This window comes from Dendronephthya gigantea, unplaced genomic scaffold, assembly GCF_004324835.1.
Source record: "Dendronephthya gigantea isolate DGI-Jeju-01 unplaced genomic scaffold, DenGig_1.0 000006F, whole genome shotgun sequence".
NCBI lineage: Eukaryota > Metazoa > Cnidaria > Anthozoa > Malacalcyonacea > Nephtheidae > Dendronephthya > Dendronephthya gigantea.
This window is the reverse complement of record NW_021163016.1, coordinates 3,403,787-3,424,351: the sequence shown is the minus strand read 5'-3', so window position 1 is coordinate 3,424,351 and position 20,565 is coordinate 3,403,787. Positions and strand designations below refer to the sequence as shown.

General features: G+C 37.7%; 3 protein-coding genes and 1 long non-coding RNA gene across 7 annotated transcripts; 3 read left to right on the top strand and 1 right to left on the bottom strand.

The window, feature by feature from the left end:
• Positions 1-141: 141 nt before the first annotated feature.
• LOC114516810 lies at positions 142-9,755 on the top strand. Of its 3 annotated transcripts, XM_028536394.1 has the most exons (10): positions 142-492; positions 1,523-1,795; positions 2,120-2,861; positions 2,966-4,052; positions 5,145-5,250; positions 6,091-6,705; positions 7,819-8,100; positions 8,269-8,476; positions 8,682-9,228; positions 9,411-9,755. In XM_028536394.1, exons 1-6 carry the CDS (start codon positions 442-444, stop codon positions 6,130-6,132), a joined length of 2,301 nt encoding a protein of 766 aa, XP_028392195.1. In that variant the 5' UTR covers positions 142-441; the 3' UTR covers positions 6,133-6,705; positions 7,819-8,100; positions 8,269-8,476; positions 8,682-9,228; positions 9,411-9,755. The 3 variants fall into 3 exon arrangements, with proteins under 3 accessions (XP_028392195.1, XP_028392197.1, XP_028392196.1); XM_028536396.1 differs by lacking the exons at positions 142-492; positions 1,523-1,795; positions 2,120-2,861; positions 2,966-4,052; positions 5,145-5,250 and having other exon boundaries at positions 6,129-6,705; positions 8,682-8,820; positions 8,977-9,228; XM_028536395.1 differs by lacking the exons at positions 142-492; positions 1,523-1,795; positions 2,120-2,861; positions 2,966-4,052; positions 5,145-5,250 and having other exon boundaries at positions 6,129-6,705; positions 9,411-9,524; positions 9,594-9,755.
• A 1,062-nt stretch (positions 9,756-10,817) lies between these two features.
• Positions 10,818-15,386, top strand: LOC114516815. 2 transcript variants are annotated; one of them, XM_028536402.1, is made up of 6 exons: positions 10,818-10,960; positions 12,569-12,771; positions 12,903-13,178; positions 13,512-13,719; positions 13,932-14,292; positions 14,400-15,383. In XM_028536402.1, the coding sequence occupies exons 3-6, from the start codon at positions 13,152-13,154 to the stop codon at positions 14,485-14,487; spliced, it is 684 nt and encodes a 227-aa protein (XP_028392203.1). In that variant the 5' UTR covers positions 10,818-10,960; positions 12,569-12,771; positions 12,903-13,151; the 3' UTR covers positions 14,488-15,383. The 2 variants fall into 2 exon arrangements, with proteins under 2 accessions (XP_028392203.1, XP_028392202.1); XM_028536401.1 differs by lacking the exon at positions 12,569-12,771 and having other exon boundaries at positions 14,400-15,386.
• Positions 13,997-20,293, bottom strand: LOC114516820. The gene is made up of 4 exons (XR_003686316.1): positions 20,206-20,293; positions 19,696-19,749; positions 19,347-19,463; positions 13,997-14,069 (listed from the first exon to the last, which is right to left on the bottom strand). It is a non-coding gene; the product is annotated as an uncharacterized LOC114516820 (long non-coding RNA).
• Positions 15,577-19,086, top strand: LOC114516812. The gene is made up of 4 exons (XM_028536397.1): positions 15,577-16,370; positions 16,930-17,217; positions 17,448-18,754; positions 18,903-19,086. Exons 1-4 carry the CDS (start codon positions 16,320-16,322, stop codon positions 19,063-19,065), a joined length of 1,809 nt encoding a protein of 602 aa, XP_028392198.1. The 5' UTR covers positions 15,577-16,319; the 3' UTR covers positions 19,066-19,086.
• Positions 20,294-20,565: the final 272 nt, after the last annotated feature.

Genomic DNA, 20,565 nt, shown 5'->3' with positions numbered 1-20,565 from the left:
TACGAATAAATAATAGTGCGTTATAGGTAGATTGCATCGTGGTACCCAGGGCCTAGCTCTCTTGGTAGACAGTAATCTGATATGCACAGCAAAAATAAATTAAAACCCCAATCGGTTAGTTGCCGGTGAAATGATTGTTTGCCATTCATCAGTGCCTGTCTTGAAACGATCATCAAATATAGTTGTGTAAACAGTGCATTACGCGTAATACGAATCATGATTACATTCAAGAGATGGAAAGTCAGTTCCGTACGAAAAAGAGTTTCCAGATAACAATGCGAGTGTTTGGCACGCAGATCTTGATGCAATAACGCAAATTTGGAGTCTGGTATTGACCATCCAAGAACATTAAACATATTATATCATTAAAGGATCGATTCATGTTTGTGCTTATGTAACACCTTGTGGGAAATTGATGTCGCAAATGTTAATTATATAAGAATGTTGAGAATAACTTGGGTATGGATGACCATTTGGTTAGTCAATGCTCAGGTGTGTATCAGGGTTGTATTTCTGCATAATGTACCGTTCAATTTATGGTATATATGTGACACGTTGTGTTGCTGCTAATATGGTATATGTGATGAAGTTGATTATTTTAAGAACGCCGGTTTAAACCATTAAATTTTATTTAAGGCTGCATGTTATCCTTGCTTACAGCACAGAAAAAGAGTTAATATTCAAGTTTATACATACGGTGAAAACATTTTTGAAATCACCACCAATGACTGAGTAATTCGCGTGTGGTGTGCTGTTTTTGCGAGATGAGATATTTCAGGTTGCATTGTTCGCTTTTCCACATCATTATTACACGCCAATTAAACTGCTGTATCCTAATTAAATCCTGCTGAGTAAATAAAAATTAAACCTCTTCTAATCCCGTCGCAATACTGCACCACACTGCATGTTAATTGTTGTGTGGATAAATAAATTCCTTATACTCGCTCTAAAGATCAGGAAATGCCTGAAGATGAATGATAATAATGATAATAAACATGAGAAAAGATTTACGAAGACGTTTTCGTCGTTTTGTAAAATGGTTCTCCAGCGCTGATCGTCGCAGGTCCGTCGTCCTTGAACTAATGCAATTATCTAACGCTAGATTATTTAATTTCAGTTTGATTGATGCCCAGATACTTTTGACAAAGATTAATTATTGCACAAGCTGCGATATTCCATTTATAAACGATTTGATACGATCAATAAGAGATTTATCTCTACTGGACCTCCAGGAAGAACATGCACAGTTTAGAACTGATAGAGCTATCCAGTATAGATAAAGTTAGTTTAGTTTAGGTTTCCTCCTGTAGTAACACTGGATCAATAAGAGATGATCCTTACTGGACCTCTAGGAAGAACAGTTTAGAACTGATAGAGTTATCCAGTATAAATAAAGTTAGTTTAGTTTAGACTTCCTCCTGTGGTAAAATTGAATCGAAAACATTCTGCATGAGACAGCATGACTGCATGCAACTGGTTGAAAATCAGTTCAGTAGTAATGCAGTTTTTTCTATTGCTCTAGTTGTGTGATTCATCAGGCAAACTCATTATTCGTTTTTTGCGATTAAAGAACAACAAAAGAGTAAACAATAACGCTTGTTGTGAAAGTATTCTTGCTATTTGTTGGGAAGCCTGCGACATATTTCTGGATATCTGCGTCACTGAAGTTGGCCAAGCCAGATGTAATTCTGAGAAATTTAAAACTAAGGTTTTAGGTAAAGGTAGTTTCACATTTAATGGAGATCTCGGAAATAGCAGGGCTAATCCACTGGAGTACAGTTTTCAAAAATGGCAGGTATGGTTCCTACTACGACGAATGTTTCTTCTCAATTGTTATATGCGTTCCGTAATCTGTAATATCACTCTGTCAAACCAGAGACTGTTTACACGATCCTGGCTAAATGCTGGTGGAACAAAAAAAAAAATAAAAATAAGCCTTTATTATTGGGATGGCTTCATCACTACCCAGATCATGTTAAATACTTCAATATATCATGTTAAATACTTCAATTTATCATATATTATAATACCTCAAAGTCATGTCACGCTACGTTCAATCACTGGTAACCAGGCTCATGGAAACAGCCTCCTTATAACTCCAGTTTCTATATCTTACTAGGGCTTCAGTCTCGCGATCGAAATTTGGGATTTCGACAGTGGCTTTCTGAAAGGCTCCAGCGACTTCGTAGATAATGTTCATTTGGATATTAAGGAGATGCCTCAACGAGACTCGGGTTCTGCGAGAAGCGTTGCGCACAAAATGAATTCATCTACCTCCCCGAATGAACGTTACATAGATCTCGAAATTAGCATATACTGCGATGACAACTTCTTGGTCCCAGACTGCGAAAAGGAATGTATAGCACGTGACGACGCACGTGGACACTATACGTGCGATTATGTCAGAGGTTTAGTTGTGTGTAATCAGTACTGGTATGGAGACCGCTGTACGCACTACTGCAAACCCGGAAATGATACCTTCGGTCATTACTCATGTGACAAATTTGGCGCTAAAATTTGTGCGGCGGATTGGTTTGGCGTCAATTGTTCAACGTTCTGCAAAAATACGGGCAATTCGAGCGTGCATTATAAGTGCGATACTTCCACCGGGGAAAAAATTTGCCAACCCAATTGGTACGGAGAAACTTGTGGGACTTTCTGTAAAGCCCAGGACCATAGAGACGGACATTATTCTTGTAACAAGACGAGTGGAGGGAGGGTCTGTTTGGAGAACTGGTTCGGGACTGAGTGTACAAAGCATTGTTCTCCACAAAACACTCCATTATTGGGTCATTTCAAATGTGACGTCAACGGGGACAAAGTTTGTCGCTCTGGATGGCGGGGGGTCAACTGCACTATAGGTAAGTTCCTAGTTTGATCATAATTCATCTATACCACAGTTATACCACGTAAAACTAAACTGAGCTGATTTATCCGACATTTTATGTTCATTTGTTTCTTTAAGAAATTTCAACAAGCGACAGAAGGAGGGTAATGACCAGGGTGACGACCAGAATAACGAATGGGGTGACAACCAGGGTGACGACTGGAGTGACGACCAGGGAGACGACTGGGGTGACGACCAGGGTGACGACCAGGGAGACGACTGGGGTGACGACGGTAGTTGAACCAAGCTACAACATGCAACATCCCCTGCTCTCAATGACAACGAAAAGACAAACGCCATCAATTTATGAGAAATCAACCTCAATGACAACATCCTCATCCATCACAATCAACCGCTCGTGGGGTATCAATCAACCAGACTCCTCTACCTCGCTGTATGTTGTCAATAATCCTATGACAAGCGAGCAAAACACTCACGAGGCTGTCGTGTCTCCTTCAGTGACAACCTCAAATGAACGTTATTCTACAACTTTTGAGGAATTTTTCCTTTCAAAAATGACACCATACAAACTGACTCAGACTGTATCTGAAAGTCCTTCTCAATATGAAGAATCTTTTCAGAAAACTGAAGCAACAAACGCGTATTTATCTTTTTCAACCATTGGAACACTCAAGCCGTGGAAACTGAGTAAAACTAACTCAATATTTAGTCCTCTTTCATTGACGCAATTGATAGAATACAGTCTCCATAACAGAGCAAGCATCGTCAAGACATCGATATCAAATATTTCCGGCCTATACTCGACAACCGTCTCAGAGAGAGCTGGAAATAACTTGATCTCTACACAAGTTACAACAACCCAAATACAGGGCGTTAGAGTGGCCAGTCCAGTTTTCATAACTAGGTCAGCAATAATGAGGTCATTTAGTCCAGCAAAGAGATCTGCGATTGGAGGAGCATCATCATCTTGTAGTCTGATTACACTTGGTCCAGTCTCAGTGAGGAGATCAGATGTGACGAGGATATCAAGTAGTCCAGGTTCACTAACAAGATCAGCAATAGTGACGTCATCAAGCGTCAAACCAACAAGAAGTAGCGGGAAGATTGCGAGGAAAAAAGAAAATCAGTTTGTTGTCGTATTTTTCCCCAGCGTGTGTTTCATGATCGTTGTTGGACTCGGAATATGCGTCAAGATTCGGCAAAAGTAAGTCACATTAATTACATTCGCGCATCAATACTGCGCAATCTCGTAACCAGGACCTGCGTGTGTACGCGGAATCTGTGGTACCCTCTCTAAAAATAGAGAGCTTTAGCAGTGACTACGAGTACGAGATTCGTCATTCTCGCGCGTTGTTTGCTTACGCCATCAGCCAAAACTCGTAGTCTTTGGGCTTTCGAGTACGAAATTTATCAAAAAACTCGTACTCAAAAGCTCAGCGACTACGAGTTTTGACTGATGGCGTAAGCAAACAACGCAAAAGAATGACGAATCTCGTAAATGTACTCGTAGTCGTACTCGTAGTCACTGCTAAAGCTCCCTAATAACACCAAGGCAACCGCAGAGTAATGAGTATCTTAAGATATTTTGCAATAATAGCGGCGAGATATAAGCGCGTATTGAATGTCCAGATTTGAGGCGTTTTTTGCTCGAAAACTTAACGCCTTCCTCACCTCTTTACCTCAGTATAAATCACCTTGAAATTAATTTTGACAAGAGGACGATGCGGAAGGGAGTGATTTGATACGTGCATTAAAACAGCGTTAAATATAAGGTTTGTCCGGACGATGACCACTTTTTATCCGGGTAGGTGGATACTGGGCGACAATATCAATTGTTCTAGCAGGGTCATCCCAGGAAATGCGACTCTTGAAGTTTGATGAATGATTGAATCACATGAGTTGTCGGCCATCTTTGGTGGCATCTCAACAAACTCTTTCACGACTCTGAACCAACAAATACAAAAACGTGAGCGAAATGAAATTATTGTATTTCATTTTTTAACGAAAAATGGAGGAAGGGCACTAGAAGAAAACTACGATGCCATCGGCAAAGACGTAAACGTAATCTCACTACGAAACGTAGAAAAGTAGGCAAGCCCGCTTGTCAGTCATTTCAATTGTATCCGGTCTCGAGTGTCATTTCTTTGTTTTCTGATCATGCTAGAAGCCTAGAAAGTATGATCTTAAGACAAACGCTTTGCATGACTGTTGGGCCTGTCGCAAACTGAGTAGCAACCCCATGTTGTGTTAATGCGTTGTAAGAAAAAAACCTTTTTTTACTAATTATACTCTACAGAAAACTAAAACGTGTCCAGATTGCTCCTATGAATGTGACTAGTGATGTCTCAGAGCACCCGGATGCAAGGTCAACACACATCTTAAGAAACCTTTCAGCAAAACAGGTAAAATGCAACCAAGACAAGTAAAATGTCCTCTGTTTGCTCCACGCAGACTTGGGCGAAAGTGATTTAAAGTTTGCCAGTTATTTTAGAAATAAACCAATTCATCTTCTTCTTCTTCTTTGAGAGAAGAATAACTCTTTGGCTTTCAAGCTTTAAGTGCATTGACTGAGCTTAGTATTTTAAAGAGGATTGCTGGGGTCTCAACGCTCTTTCCTTCACAAGACAAAGTGTTTGTTGACATTACAAATGCATGCATACACATTACACACAGTACCTTTACGATTGTTGTAGTGTATGTGACTGTACAAATATGTTGAAATAGCAATAATTCATGACTCAGTGACAGTTTTGAAGTGAAATAAACCAGGTTCAACGTATTAAAGATAACATCGAATCACTAAGGTGACGATAACAAATTATGAGATTATTGAGATGATTAGCGAGGTTTATCATTTTATTGCATGCAGTGAATGCCGGCGACCAAAATGCGACGTCTAAAGGCGGATTTCCACTTACAGCGAAATCGTTCGCTAGCGAAATATTAGCATATTTTCTTTTGAATTTAAACAGCATAAATAAATTAGTGCGACTTGAGTGCTCTCAATTCAAAAGAAAATATGCAAATATTTCGCCAGCGAACGATTTCGCTGTAAGTGGAAATCCGCCTTAACTGAACCAGGGGATGAAATTGGTTTAAACCAGGATTAAGATAATTTGCAGTTCATATTTTGTCGATACAATGATTGACGTTGTTGACGCAGGTGATATGGCAGGATATGACAAAGACGTGAAGGAATAGATTTATTGTAAATATAAAATATCGCGTTTTTTCGTTGCCAGGAAGTGATGGGAATGAGCAAAATCACAGCAAAGGGGAAATGAACTAGCTTCTCGCTAATTCAAAGAGATATACCTTCAAACAATGGAACTATTCTTGGATCATAGTATATTTGATCTTCATTGGTCATGATCTGTTACCTGATAGCTGACTGTCAGAGTTATAAATCAATATTTCTTACTTTTAGCCATAATATCGAATAATAAAACGCAATTTACATAACACGCCTTTTAGTCACTATGACGAAACTAACTAACAAAGGCGAATTGTAAATACAAACTTTCACGAAAAATTATTCCGACCCAGCTAAATAAAGATGTATTCTTGAAATTCAAAATTGGCGTGTCTTGAATTATAAAGGCTATTCGCATTTGTACCCGGAAAAGTCGGATTGGAAAACTATCAATATATGAGGTCAAAATACAAAGCAACTTATACTAGAATGTTTTTTTTAACTTAAATTTTAAACGCGGGGACCCTGGGTACGAGGTTGCTGCTCTGGGCCTCTGGCTATAAGATTCTGGCTGTAAGAATCTGCCAGACCTGTTCAAGACGTGAAGATGAACTTCGTATCGTGTGGTGTCTTTGTTGTGTTCCTTACCAGCCTCATTTCACAGGTACGAGTTCAAATGAACGAATGTGTTATTAATTACCGTAGAAAAACAATAGTTGCCGAAGGGCAGTTTGCCTGCATTGGCATGCTTCACTTGCATATTTGATTTGTTTACTTCAGTGCTAACTGCGATACAGATAATGTCTCAATGAAAGAAGCAATATGCCATTCCAATATTGTGATTTGTGACAAAGTTATCTCAGACTCTCAGTGCAACTACGTTTCTCGATTCGTAGAAATGATTTTATGGTAGTTCGTAGTTCATAAATTACTGCAAATATTTGATAGCTCAGCTGCGACTAAAATGATACAAAAATGCATATTTTATAAATGTTTCACTTTCGACAATCAGGACTTAAGTTACGTCTCAATCAAGTTACGTCTAATTTCCCATTTTGTCGTATTATAATTGTCGTGAACGTGTTAAGGTAGTTGTAGTGACGGTCTGACAGAATATTTCTATATAATTGTATATAAAGGGGCTTTTAATTACAACATCCCTCGACAGCCATTCCTTACTTCAACAATTTCAAGACTGGTATATATTTTGGGTTTGCTAAATAAAGTTATAGTGTTTTGTTTTCCACGGCATGCAGTAACCATGCAACTAGAGAGAAAGGCTGTGGCAGTGAAATAATCTAATGTTAATAATACCGAACTTTTGATCGGCAACGTTTTTAAACAGCAAGATTATTAAGCGAACTATCTTTCATCTTTGAATGGGTTTTGAACAGGTTTTCTAAACCGTGGATATTTGTCTGTCACGGCTTTGACACCGGCAAAGTTGATTCGGCCCTTGTATCACTCGGGACTTCAATCTTCTGCACCAGAACAGCAAAGTCAATATTCGCTATTATTTTCCAAAGTATGCTTCATTCTCTCCTCCCGCTTCTTCTTAATCTATTATATAATATATCAAGGTTGATCAGTTTTAAAAATTGGTGTTTTCTTTTCATTAGATTAAGACAGGGGTGGATCCAGCACTAGTGCACTAATTTGCATTACAAAACAAAATGGCTATTTTGAGCAGTTTTCTTGTGTCATGCAAATTAGTGCACTAGTGCTGGATCCACCCATGGATTAAGACCTCCTTCAAGTACGGTATATTTTTTATTAGAATCCGACAGAAGGAAGGTCTGGAAACTTTGGAGTTTCTGTGAAGAACATCACTCGTAAAGCAGAAAACGAAACGTGTCAAGGAGGAGGAAATGATTGCAAATATTTCCTGGAATTGTGTTATTCATATTCCCCGCACAGAAACTGTTCAATATTCCCCCTCCTAAAAACATTATCGTGGGTAATAAAACCCGGTACGAGCAAGATTCTCCGTCTTTGGCACGACGATCTTACAAGTACTGTCTATAACCCTATCATGGTGAATTTTGAAAGATGGCAAAATGTAAGTTACACTCTTCACACCTCACTTAATTATCTGGTTTTACGTGAGCCAATAAGAGAAAACTATAAAAGCATGCTTCAAGACCAATTGGTCAACTCTGTCTTTAACTACAGTTAAAAGTTAACTGTAGTCTTTTATACAATTGGCCCTTCATTTCATCTTAAATAGAAAGACGTTATTCTTGATGTGAACGTTTCAAGAGATGATACAAAGGACGTCTTAGTTGACAGAATTCAAATCAAAACAAGGTTACCGTATCCTATTAACGATGTTAAAAAAATTGACGTGCAAGAAAACTACAGATCAAACTGCGGTCAGTTTTTTTGTCTTGGCGTGCTTATCTATGCCTGGTGTGATGATGCCATTGCTTGTGCAGGTGGGTTCTTGTGAGAGGAAACAAGAGAAAAAGTATAAAATGGTGATTGCACCAACCGGCTGTGGACACGTCGGAAGGATCTAGTGTAAAAGGAATAATATTGATAAAATTTACGTCCCACTCCAAGGAACAGAAAACGAGAGAAAAAGGGGCAATATTTAGCTTCGTGAGGACAGCACGATTCTGTATGTCATTGTTTTCCTAGGTCCACCTCCAGCATCTTCTTCGTCAGTGATGTTCAGTATCTCATCGTCAACAAAATCATCAAGTCTGATGCCTTCCTTGCCATCTTCAACAAAAGTACAAAGTCTGATGACGCCTTTCGTGTCGTCTTCAACAAAAACATTTAGTCTGACGCCTTCACCCTCGTCCTCAACAAAAATATCAAGTCTGATGCATTCCTTATCATCTACAACAAAAACATTTAGTGTGACGCCTTCGCCCTCGTCTTCAACAAAAATATCAAGTCTGATGCATTCCTTATCATCTACAAAAAAAACATTTAGTGTGACGCCTTCACCCTCGTCCTCAACAAAAATATCAAGTCTGATGCATTCCTTATCATCTACAACAAAAACATTTACTCTGACACCTTCACCCTCATCTTCAGCAAAAATATCAGACCCAGCAGGTTCTTCAGAGCAATCCTCGCAAGGTTTTTCGGAGAAGACATGGTGGTTCTGGGTAGTGATAGTTTTCGTTATTGTTTTCTGTCTGTTGGTGACTTGGTTGGTGTATCAAAAGGCAAAAAGGTAAGAAGCAATAAATAATTCAGCCTAATTAAATCCATTGCCAAAGATAAAGTACATAAAGGCTCCGTGCGATTAATCAGAAACCCAGTCAGTCAGTTATTACGTCTGTCGTTCAACGGGAGAAAATCATCGTCAGGAAGAATGGAAGTATGACTATCTTCCACAATCTTTTATTTTATCAGGCGGAAGTCCCAAAGAATCTTCATCAATATGCCGGAATCGAAAACTACAGTCATAATGCAAAACCTGCATCAATCATGGCATCACTAAGCATGGAAACACTGTTATTTAACAATTAGACAACGAGTCCGAGTTGTCTATGAGCGAATAGTCAACGAGGCGAAGCCGAGTTGACTATTTGCTCATAGACAACGAGGCCGAGTTGTCTAATTGTTTTAGTATAAACTATAACATTAATTTACAACTAGGAAACACAATATAAAATTCTTGTTGGCTTGCAAACCATTCTGAAATTTATTTCGTATATTAAAGGAAGAAAATATTTTAATTGTTGTTCGCGTAAAATGTTTTAAAATTCAGTTTAAATATAAAAATTCAATTGAGTATACGTTATTTTTATGTATTTTCTTACCCTTAAAAATTGCAATTCCGTATTTTGTTGCTTTTTTTGTTTTTTCTGGTACGGAATTGTCCAACAAGTCGTCCAAAAAATCTTCAGATACTTCGGCGAAACGCGAATTTTCCGCCATTGTTTTGAATTTTGCTACTAGTAGGCTATCACTAATAGCCTACCAGTAGCGTAGCCAATCAGAACGCAGGAAAAGTGATAGCCTATTAGTCAGTTTATACTAATATCTAATAACAGAAGATTGGGTCTAGTTGATGAAGTTGTGATAGACGTCTGGAAAGAAAGAAGTTACAGCAAGCGAGATAAATATATTTAAAAACATCTCTCATTATGATTTCTAGATTTCACTGATCAAACAACTTGACTTCGCTTGCATGTTGTTCGTTTTCCCCCTCAAAAATAGAAGATTAGTTGATTGATATAGCTCCAAGCACATACATATACAAAAACAAAAACATGCATAGTCACAGTTGAGACATGGATAGTTCTTGATTATCTTTTTACCCCTTGGCAATAACATTGAAGTAAATTATGGCTACTAAATTATATTATGGTTCTAAAAGATTTTTGGGTAATTTCTTTGTGAATATCTTTATTACTTATTACTGAGCTTGTAAGATATGGAAAGAATATATTTTTTGTTAAATTAAGTTAACAGAGCTTGATTTTTTGACATCATTAATTAATATTGTTTAACAGGTCAAAAAATATTCTGTAGTTACCTAAAAATGCGAATGATTTTGCAAATCGAGAAGCATTGTTGAATTGCAAAGAATTTAGCAAACAACCGGATTAAAGGATTTCACAGAAACTGTATTTCAGACACAGATCAATTAAATATGACATGACTGATCCCTCAACACTGCTACTGGCTGGTTTAATATTGTTACGCGTAATTACTATTGTTACGCCCAAGTTTTTGATGCTTTTACGTCACACCAGAAATGTTTTAAAACAATAGTGAACCACGCAGTATCAAATTACTCATCAGGCGGTCAAAGTACGTGCCAATGTTTATATAAGACGAGAAATATTACACAGCATGACATTGACCACATCAACAATATTCTCGAACTATCTAAGAAAATGATGAAGTTGAAATTGTTGGTTCTCGTGGTGATTTTCACCATCTATGTTTCACAGGTACGCGTCAAGTTTTGGTCAAACATTCGTTCATTACTGTAGCCAGCCAGTAGCTAGCAGTGTTGAGGATCAGTTGATGCATGTCATATTTTATTGACCTGTGTCTGAAATACAGTTTCTGTGAAATCCTTTAATCCAGCTGTTTTCGATTTGTCAAAATCATTCGCATTTTTAGGTAACTACAGAATATTCTTTGACCTGTTAAACGTCCCCGTGAAACTCGTCCATTTATATAATTAATCAATTTGACTGTGTCGGTCTGTCTACGTGTTCTTCCGCATTCAACACAATTCCATTCAGCTGACACAAAATTTTACAGATGTACAGTTTGTAAACATTTTAGAAACTGGTGTTTCAAATAAATTATCACGGGGCACAAATTCCCAAGAGGAATTAGAAATTTGGGCTATATATTTTTTCGTACGTGACTATCGACTGTCAAGAAACGCTCTAACATGATCAAAATACAAGATGAACTTGTTTTCAAACGTCTTAAATCCAGTGGCGTAGCCAGCCTGACGAATGACGATGCAAATTTTATGTTGTTATCATTTTTCATTTCTTTAGAAATTCATTGTTTTCACATTCTCAAACCCTTTTCTTTTACCACTTTAAACAGTGTCTAACCAAGGACTGTACAGTCTGTAAATACTAATTTAAAAAAAATCTGCGGAATTTAATCGCGCAATTTCCGTCTTTCCTAAAGCCGGTTTTCCGACTAGCGGATATTTTCGCGCGAAGCGACATTTTACTTTTGTTTCAGGGCTCTCTACTGCAACCATCTGGAACGAATTGCTCAAATACAAAGGAATAAAGTCGCTTCGCGCGAAAAATATCGCTAGTGGAAAACCGGCTTAACACAAACATGAAGCAACATTATCCTTCAAGTTAAAACCAACATTTCCTGCATGCAAATGAATGATCAAGATAACTGGGGAAAATTATGGTAGTTTATGAGGATGTACACCCGTTTCCCTTCTGGCTGGTATTGGGGTCGAAATTGGTAGCGAGCACTGCCCGATTTCAATGGATGAAATATTTTCGAGGAGAGAATATTGAAACAAAACCCTCGTCAAGTGTACTTGAGTCAGATATTATCACCTAATCGTATATCATTGAAATAGCAGTGAAGAAATAATTTTGGGATTTTCTTTTAACATTGTCATGGAAGTTGATATTCATTGTGTTTTTATGAAATTCCCCTGAAAAACAAGGAAGTTATCTCGAGCATAGAATTGCTTTACTATTAGGCTTGTTTTAGGTTTCACAATTTTGTTGTGGATCTACTTGAAGCATTTATGACAACATGACAAGTCATAGACCGTTCAAAGATAATCGCAAATAGCCTTCTTTATCTTTTTTTAATCATCAATCAATCGCCATAGTCGCACTCCTCAGATTACGAAGATGGACTTTAAAAGGTCGTAAATTCCTTTATTGTCTTCCCCCGCCATTTTTTGTCTTCCGCCCCCCCCCCCCCATCAATAAAGATGTTTGGTATTTCCTCTCAGCATGACTTTCGTTTCGCAAAAATGCACAATCATGAATCCTCCACACTTAAATTCACCGTAATCCACCGTTTCTTCTTTTCCCACTGGCAACGGCTAGTTTTCTTAGGTTCTTGCTAACTTAGACTGGATTTCCACGGACAGTGAAATGGTCGACAGCGAATTATTTGCACAAATAACAGCAACTTAACAGCATGGATTACCTAAAATCGACTGTTCTCAATTCAAAAGAAAATATGCAAATAATTGAATAGCTGAACCAATTCTGTGCAAGTTGAGACAAGTTGAAATCCAGCCTTAATAGTTAGTAACACTTAATTCATCTCATTATTCAGAAAATATTCGCTTGCAAATTAATGCAAAATTCTGAAAATACAGTCCTACAAATATTCTAAACACCGTCTTCCTTGAAGTACGATATATTTTTTTATTAGAATCCGACAGGAGGGTCCCGAAACTTTGGAGTATCTGTGAAGAACATTACTCGAAAAGCAGAAAACGAAACGTGCCAAGGAGGTGGAAATGACTGCAAATATTTCCTGGATTTGTGTCTTTCATATTTCCCCGAAAAGTGTTCAATATTCAGCCCCCTACGAACATTTTCGTGGGTAATAAAACCCGGTACGAGCAAGATTCTCCGTCTTTGGCACGACGATCTTACAAGAACTGTCTATAACCCTATCATGGTGAATTTTGAAAGATGGCAAAATGTAAGTTATACTTTTTGTGTATGGGAAATGGTATAGCTAGAGTTTTATCTCAATAACCTTTGGGGGTTCTGAATATTTAATGAACCTTTCTCAGTATTTATCTCTTAAAATATACCTCACTTCGTTTTCAAATTTCTTTGTCAGAGCTATAGTTCTTTTAACTAAACATAATCACAAAATCTTGACTAGTTTGAAAAGATATAATTGATTAAATACTGCAGAATTGATTCCTTTTTGAACAACCCTTCTTGCTAAAATATATATAGAGCGAGATACAGTGCACAAAAACAGCCGACTTGATCAACCAATTTCGTCTTTTCTTTAAATAAATAGAAAGACGTTATTCTTGATGTGAACGTTTCAAGAGATGATACAAAGGACGTCTTAGTTGACAGAATTCAAATCAAAACAAGGTTACCGTATCCTATTAACGATGTTAAAAAAATTGACGTGCAAGAAAACTACAAATCAAACTGCGGTCAGTTTTTTTGTCTTGGCGTGCTTATCTATGCCTGGTGTGATGATGTCATTGCTTGTGCAGGTGGGTTCTTGTTAGCCGGGAAACAAGAGGACATTGTGAGGTATACCATGGATAATAAACTATCCATGGGTGTACCAAGGTCATGAAACAACATGTACATACATGTTGATGCATGGTTGTGTAGTAAAACCCAAATTGATTCAGTATTGCTATGGAAGAAGTTAAGAACTATACATTTATGCTAATAATTCAGCACTTCGTTGTTTTTCTAGGTCCGCGTCCAACATCGTCATCTTCAGTGTTGCCCACAACCTCATTTCCAAAAGAAACATCAAGTTTCACATCACTAACGGCTTCTCAATCATTTTTCAAATCTTCCCAAGCAGTCAACCAACCTTTCCAAGCAGCACCTAAGGAACACCCAAATGTTAATCCGACCAAGAGTTATGAAACGCGTTCCTGGGATAAAACATCTTCCCGAAGTAAAACCACGAAGCAGCCAGCTGTCCCCAGAGCAGGGGAGGCGAGGGGTAATGACGAGACCCAACACTGGTGGGTGTGGGTGGGGATAGCTTTTTTAATCGTGCTTTTTCTGGTCGTGGTGACTGGGTTCGTGTTTCTCAGAATCAAACGGTAAAAGTAATCAAATTATTCCGTCAAATCGTTAACACATGCATGCATGAAAAGTTTCATCTTGCAGTTGGTATAAGAAATGTGGTTCTTTTATCATTTTTCAACAGAAGGTCGAAGGCAAAGAAAGCAAAGATTTCTGTGGAGCTGAAGAAAACTGAAGCAAAAGAAAACTACGGATTTTCAGGATCAATGTGAGGGAAAACGTTTAAGAGAAATGGAAAGGTACAAACTGGTTTGTTCCCTCAAAACTCGCACTTGATGTAAACACAAGATGATTTATGTAATAGAGTAAAGCCCCGGTCAAACGGGAATGATAGTTGATGAAAGTTGAGAAGCGAGAGTTTGCACGAGAGTTTTCCAAACATTTTGCAGTATTGTTCTGTCACTAGTCAGAGTCTAGTCTGCTACGAAATGCAAACCGCTGGCGCTTTTGCAACTCTCATCAACTCTCATGACCGATCAAACGCGCCCAAACTCTCATCAACTCTCATCAAAATTTGAACCAGTTCAAAGTCTATGAGAGTTGATGAGAGTGCACGAGAGTGTATGAGAGTTCGCGGTCAAACGCAAGCGAGAGTTGCAACTCTCATCAACTCTCATCAACTCTCATCAACTCTCATTCTCGTTTGACCAGGGCTTAAAAAGAATACGAAAGCTTTTAAAACAGCATTCTTTTAGCATCTTCTACTGGGTAAATTATTGCATCATTACGTAGCTATATATGCCAGAACAAAATATTCAGTAAAATTCATAATTTCTGCTACGCAACGAACATATATTGATGTATAAAACTAGACGCATTTCTCTGCCCAATTGAGACAAAGTTAATCAACATATATAGCTCCAAGCATACGGTAAAAAAGTCAAGAAATAATTCTCAATCAACATTTCCAGTCGTGGGTAAAGGTGTCTATGTCTATAAACAATATTGCTAATCATTAGAGGTTTTGGCCGAACTGACTCCAAGGATATATTTGAGTTTAAATTGTCAGTTAGTCTAAGTTAATTACAAATAATAAACACCGTTCTATTTAAACTTTGCTATCAGTCCTTTCCTTCATGACGAAGTCACCAAGCAGTGTTACTAACACTAAGCCTTTCTCCTCTTCAAACTGATGGACGATTTTTATCAAATCAATTACGTAAAAATAACCGGCATCACGTCAACAACGGCTTATGAATGAATACCTCAGTGGAACCAAACTGCAGGAGAATCACGAGATATACGACTTCTTTAAAAGCAATTATGGTGAACGTTTGTACTTACATTCTGGATTTTATACAAGGTCCATTTTACGCTCAAGACCAACCGAGCTTTGCGCGAAGTTGCATGAGCCAGTTTGATTCACCAAGGTTTGTTTCTTTTAAAAAAAACTATTTCAAACATGCATTAGGCTGCGTTTCCAAGGGAGATAACCTGTCCGCGTGCTTAGACCTCAAAAGGACGAAGAACCTCGGCAATTGATGCAAATAGATTAAGTAGATTTGCAGGGATAAACTTTAATGTAATTTAAGTAGATTTGGGGCTAAAAAAACAACGCTCAGTTGAATATGCTGAGAACTACTGATGCGGCAAAGTATCTCGTGACTAATGTAACTTGATCACCCAAAAAAGATCTCTCACCGTGCATATGAGCAGATAGACTTGCTACACAGAATATTCAGTAATATTTATTATTATCAACTAATAACTCGCGCTGTCATCAGTGCATGCGAGTATTTATTTACTTAGTTTCATTCATCAAAGAAAACCCGAAGGGTAATGGACCTAGTTGTACAATACATGTCTTCTTTGACGAGGAATGCAGATAATTTGTTTGCCATCTGGATTTTCGTGTCCAAGCATCGACCTTATTTGATGTTCTGAAACAAAAGGGACCGACGCTGGTGTGTCAGGCAAATGGATAAATACTATGTTCAATCAACAATCTAAAAGCATATTAGTGTTCTGTCTTATCACACCTCCGGCGTATTCGCCATTCAATGCGTGATTGTGGTACGTATCAAACACAATCCCATCCATCACGATGCGCCGCACAGCAATAGCCCATATCTGTATCATATTATCCTCCGTTCTAGTAAGTACGTTTCATCATGTGAAAGATTATATCTATACATAGTTGTGTAGCCAGCTGATAATAGCGATTCATAATTAACCTTTTTAAGATGACATTACATATCAGTAATGGTTTGGCGTATTTTTCGTAACAACACTCTGAAGGTTTTGAGCATAGGAGATGATTTTTGTCGTGATTTATCATCAATAAGAGATGATCCTAACTGGATCTCTAGGAAGAACAGTTTAGAACAGATAGAGATATCCAGTATAAATAAAGTTAGTTTAGTTTAGGTTTCCTCCTGTAGTAACACTGGATCAATAAGAGATGATCCTTACTGGACCTCTAGGAAGAACAGTTTAGAACAGATAGAGCTATCCTGTATAAATAAAGTTAGCTTAGGTTTCCTCCTGGATCAATAAGAGATGATCCTCATACTGGACCTCTACAGCTATCCAGTAGAGTTGATTTACTTTAGGTTTACCCTCGAACTAAATGAATAAAGTTACATCCAAAATTAGACAAGAAAATTGTATAAGGTGTGATAACAATAACATTTCCATTCTTATATCGTCAACAGGCCGACTTCACGAGAGGAAAGTCCGGAGGTTTTGTACGAGTAAAACTAGTAAACTTTAAAAACAAAAATCACACGGACTTTTCAGGAGGATGTTGTGCTACGAAATGTCTTCCATGTGACTACAAGTTCTCAATATGGATCACTTGTGATGGTAAAACCACGGATTCATCGTGTTTATATGGTTGGGGGAAAACTGGAGTATTCTATGGTGTATCTGAAATATCTTTTACACAAGACCTCAGAAATGGCTTGCACAATCCGTTGACGTTTAACTTTACATCTTTCCAGGTAAAACCATGCATTAGCGATGAAAATTTGTTTTATTTCTACATGAGAGGGCAGGAGAAACTTGGGTAAAGGAAACTAAGGATAGTTTGTCGATAAAGTCAGACTTTCGTAGATAACTTCTCTTAATGAATGATTTGATAGTGCCCCCAAATCATGTATTTGATGTCTCCTTTCTTTCACTATTCTTTCTTTTAATAGTTTAAAATTTCTTCTTTCCAAAACTCACGTAGGGCAATCTTGGGATCAGAATTCTCGCCACAAACCCAAACGGATCCGAGATTCACAACTATCGATTTCATTACTCAGTTTACCCAACAATTTACAACAAGAAAACATGGAGAAATTCCACTTTACCTGCACGATATAGCCTCTCAAACTCACAGATACAACTGAGATATCAAGTTTATTGCAAAGAACATTATTATAGTCCCTCGTGTACCGTTGGATGCCTTCCTGGGCCTAATTATAAATGCGATGAAAATACTGGCAGAAAACTATGCATCAAAGGTTATGTGGGACAAAATTGTACCTGCAAACCAAGCCATCAGTATAACTGTGATATTACCACGGGAGACAGAATCTGTTATAAGCCCTGGTTTGGTGTAAATTGCGACGTGAAATGCCAGCCACGAAAGGACGCATTGAGTGGTTATAAATGTGATGGTAAAACTGGTGCAAAGGTTTGTTTGAAAGGTTGGTACGGTTCTGAGTGCAATGAGACTACACGAGTCACGAGCGAATTAGCTGAAAGATCTACAAAAATTCGTCCGAAGACACTGGCTCACAACTCTCAGCAAACGACATCAGGTTTCTTTCCATCCAAAAGTAGCAGACTTCAAAACATCATCCCAACATCCAAACTTATCATATCACCTTTGAAGATGTCACTTATAACGTCACCACTAATGACCTCGTCATCATCAACGCTATTACCACCAACAAAACTATTATCACGCCTAGTGCCTTTATTCACTACACCACCAATAACCCCATCATCAACAGTATTACCAGCAACAATGTTATCACGCCTAGCGCCTTCGTTCACTACACCACTAATGACGTCATCACATATGACGTCACTTTCTATGACGTCATCAGAAGTTACCTCACACTTCGCATCGTATGTCCTTTCAACATATATCGAGGGATCAAAGGCTACATCAAGCACGGTTAGGAACCTCACAGGGATAATAGAGGATAGGAACCTGGAGACAACTAGGGACAGCAGTCACAGGGTAAAACAAAGTAGAAATAATACGAAGCTGACTGTTCCAATATCCAGTGATAACACAGGTCGTGTTAAGGAAGACAAAGAACATGTAGCACAGTCAACAAAGCCCGGCGTGATTGAAGAAGACTTCGCCAGCATGTGTTGTGATGTCAAATTCACGTCTACATCACGTGTCACAACACCCAGCCCAGGAACAACGGATGAAAGAAAAGGAAGAAATGCATGGTGGATAATATTGATGACCTTATTAATCATTGCCATTATATTGATTGTCACAGGAATTTCAGTTTATAGAAAAAAATACAGGTGGGCAGGATGCAGTGTTTATATTCTGATCCAGTGTAGTAGGTCAGGTATTCTATAAGCTGATGACATTGTAGTATATTACATAACCATTTACAAAGAAGATATTAACTGCATTCATGGAATTGTTTGAATTTCATTTATCGTCTAGAAAACACAAAATCTTGCCACATTATGGAGCTTCTATGAAAGAGTTTCAGATCCAAGCAGAAAGCAATGGACTAGACAAGCAAAACTCAAACAATATGAAAAATAATTCAGCTGAAGAAGATTTAGATGCAATTTGGCGAGTTATGGTGACATCTCATGAGTAAATGGTTTTCATAACAAATCTGCCCAAACTTGAGGCAGGTGTTTGTCATATATGTTAAATATATGTCAGACAACATACTTTTGTAGAAAATTGTAAATAATGCGAGAGAATTAATATTTAAGCAATACTGGATTACACTAACCTAACCTTGATAATGAAGAAGCTTCGCTGTGAATTTATTTTAAGCGAGAATCCCAACCCTTGGTTAGTTTGGCCAGTAACTCGATCTGGGGTATAATCAAGTGATGACATTATCCACAAATACTAAAATGTAAAATGTACCATATTTTTTACTTGTGTGTGTTTCATCTGATCAACTGAAAATCATTTCTTGTCATCTTTCTTGTATTCGCTTGTTTTTTCAAATAGTCTCTCAGTTAGCGTGTGTAAATCTGGAAGCTAAACAATGCAAAGAAAAATGTTACTAAAAGTATATATAGCATAACAAAATTTATGATATCCTAATTACAACAAAATCCTAATTAAAAGCAAGCCAGGAATGATACAATATTCCTCGTTTGGGTTTAATAATCGTATATAAATTTCTGCCTTTACAACAAAGTGCAGATTACAAACAACTAATTCACCAATACTGAAAGAAATCCAATGTAGAAAATGATTATATACATACATTGTAGTTTTGAGCCAAATATAATCCCAAGATTCCACCACAGCCAAGTCCAACCTACAAAGGGCAAAATGCAAATCAAGTACAACTGTACAATTATATATTAAAAGTACAAGGTAGTTCTTTATTGCATTCACTGTCAAGCTAAAAGTTGGGTTGGTTGCTCTGTAACTGCTCTGCAAATCCTTTGGTTAGGAAATAGCATAATTAGGCACTCCAAAAAATACCCACCTACCCCCACCCAAATCAAGGGACCACTTTCTTTCATTTTGACCTGTACCATGGAATTTGGGGCTGAATAAACTGGTACTTTTTTTCTTTTTTTGTGATCAACTTAGTACCATCAAAATTATCGTTGATGGTGGGGTTCTAGAGATCTTACTGGGAAAGGCATGATGCACCTTATACCACCTGTAAAGATGGCAATACATACTGTCTATAGAGGATATTATTACCCAACACACAAGAGCCTACATATTCAGAAATAAAAGTACATATACATAGGTTGATTACCAATAATGAACCAAATCGTGAAATCTGAGACATTCTTTAAACCACTGTGATTGTCTTTAGCTTTTAAGTTTTAAAAAACTCAATTTTGTCATAAATTTAGTGTCGATGGACTCATTTGAGTGAAAAATGTAGTAATTTATTTGAAAGTTGAAAGTTGACTGAAGTTCTTCAACTCCGACTCGTATTTTGTTTCACGAAGGACGACCACAAACCGCAGAAAAGGTCGTTCTGGAAAATCCAAGATGGCAGCCCGGATAGCAAACTTTACACAAAGCAATATTTTGAGAAAATGTACAAATGATATTTTTCGTCGAAACGTGATTTTTAAGGAGGGAGCCCAGGCTGGGTCGTGCAACCGTT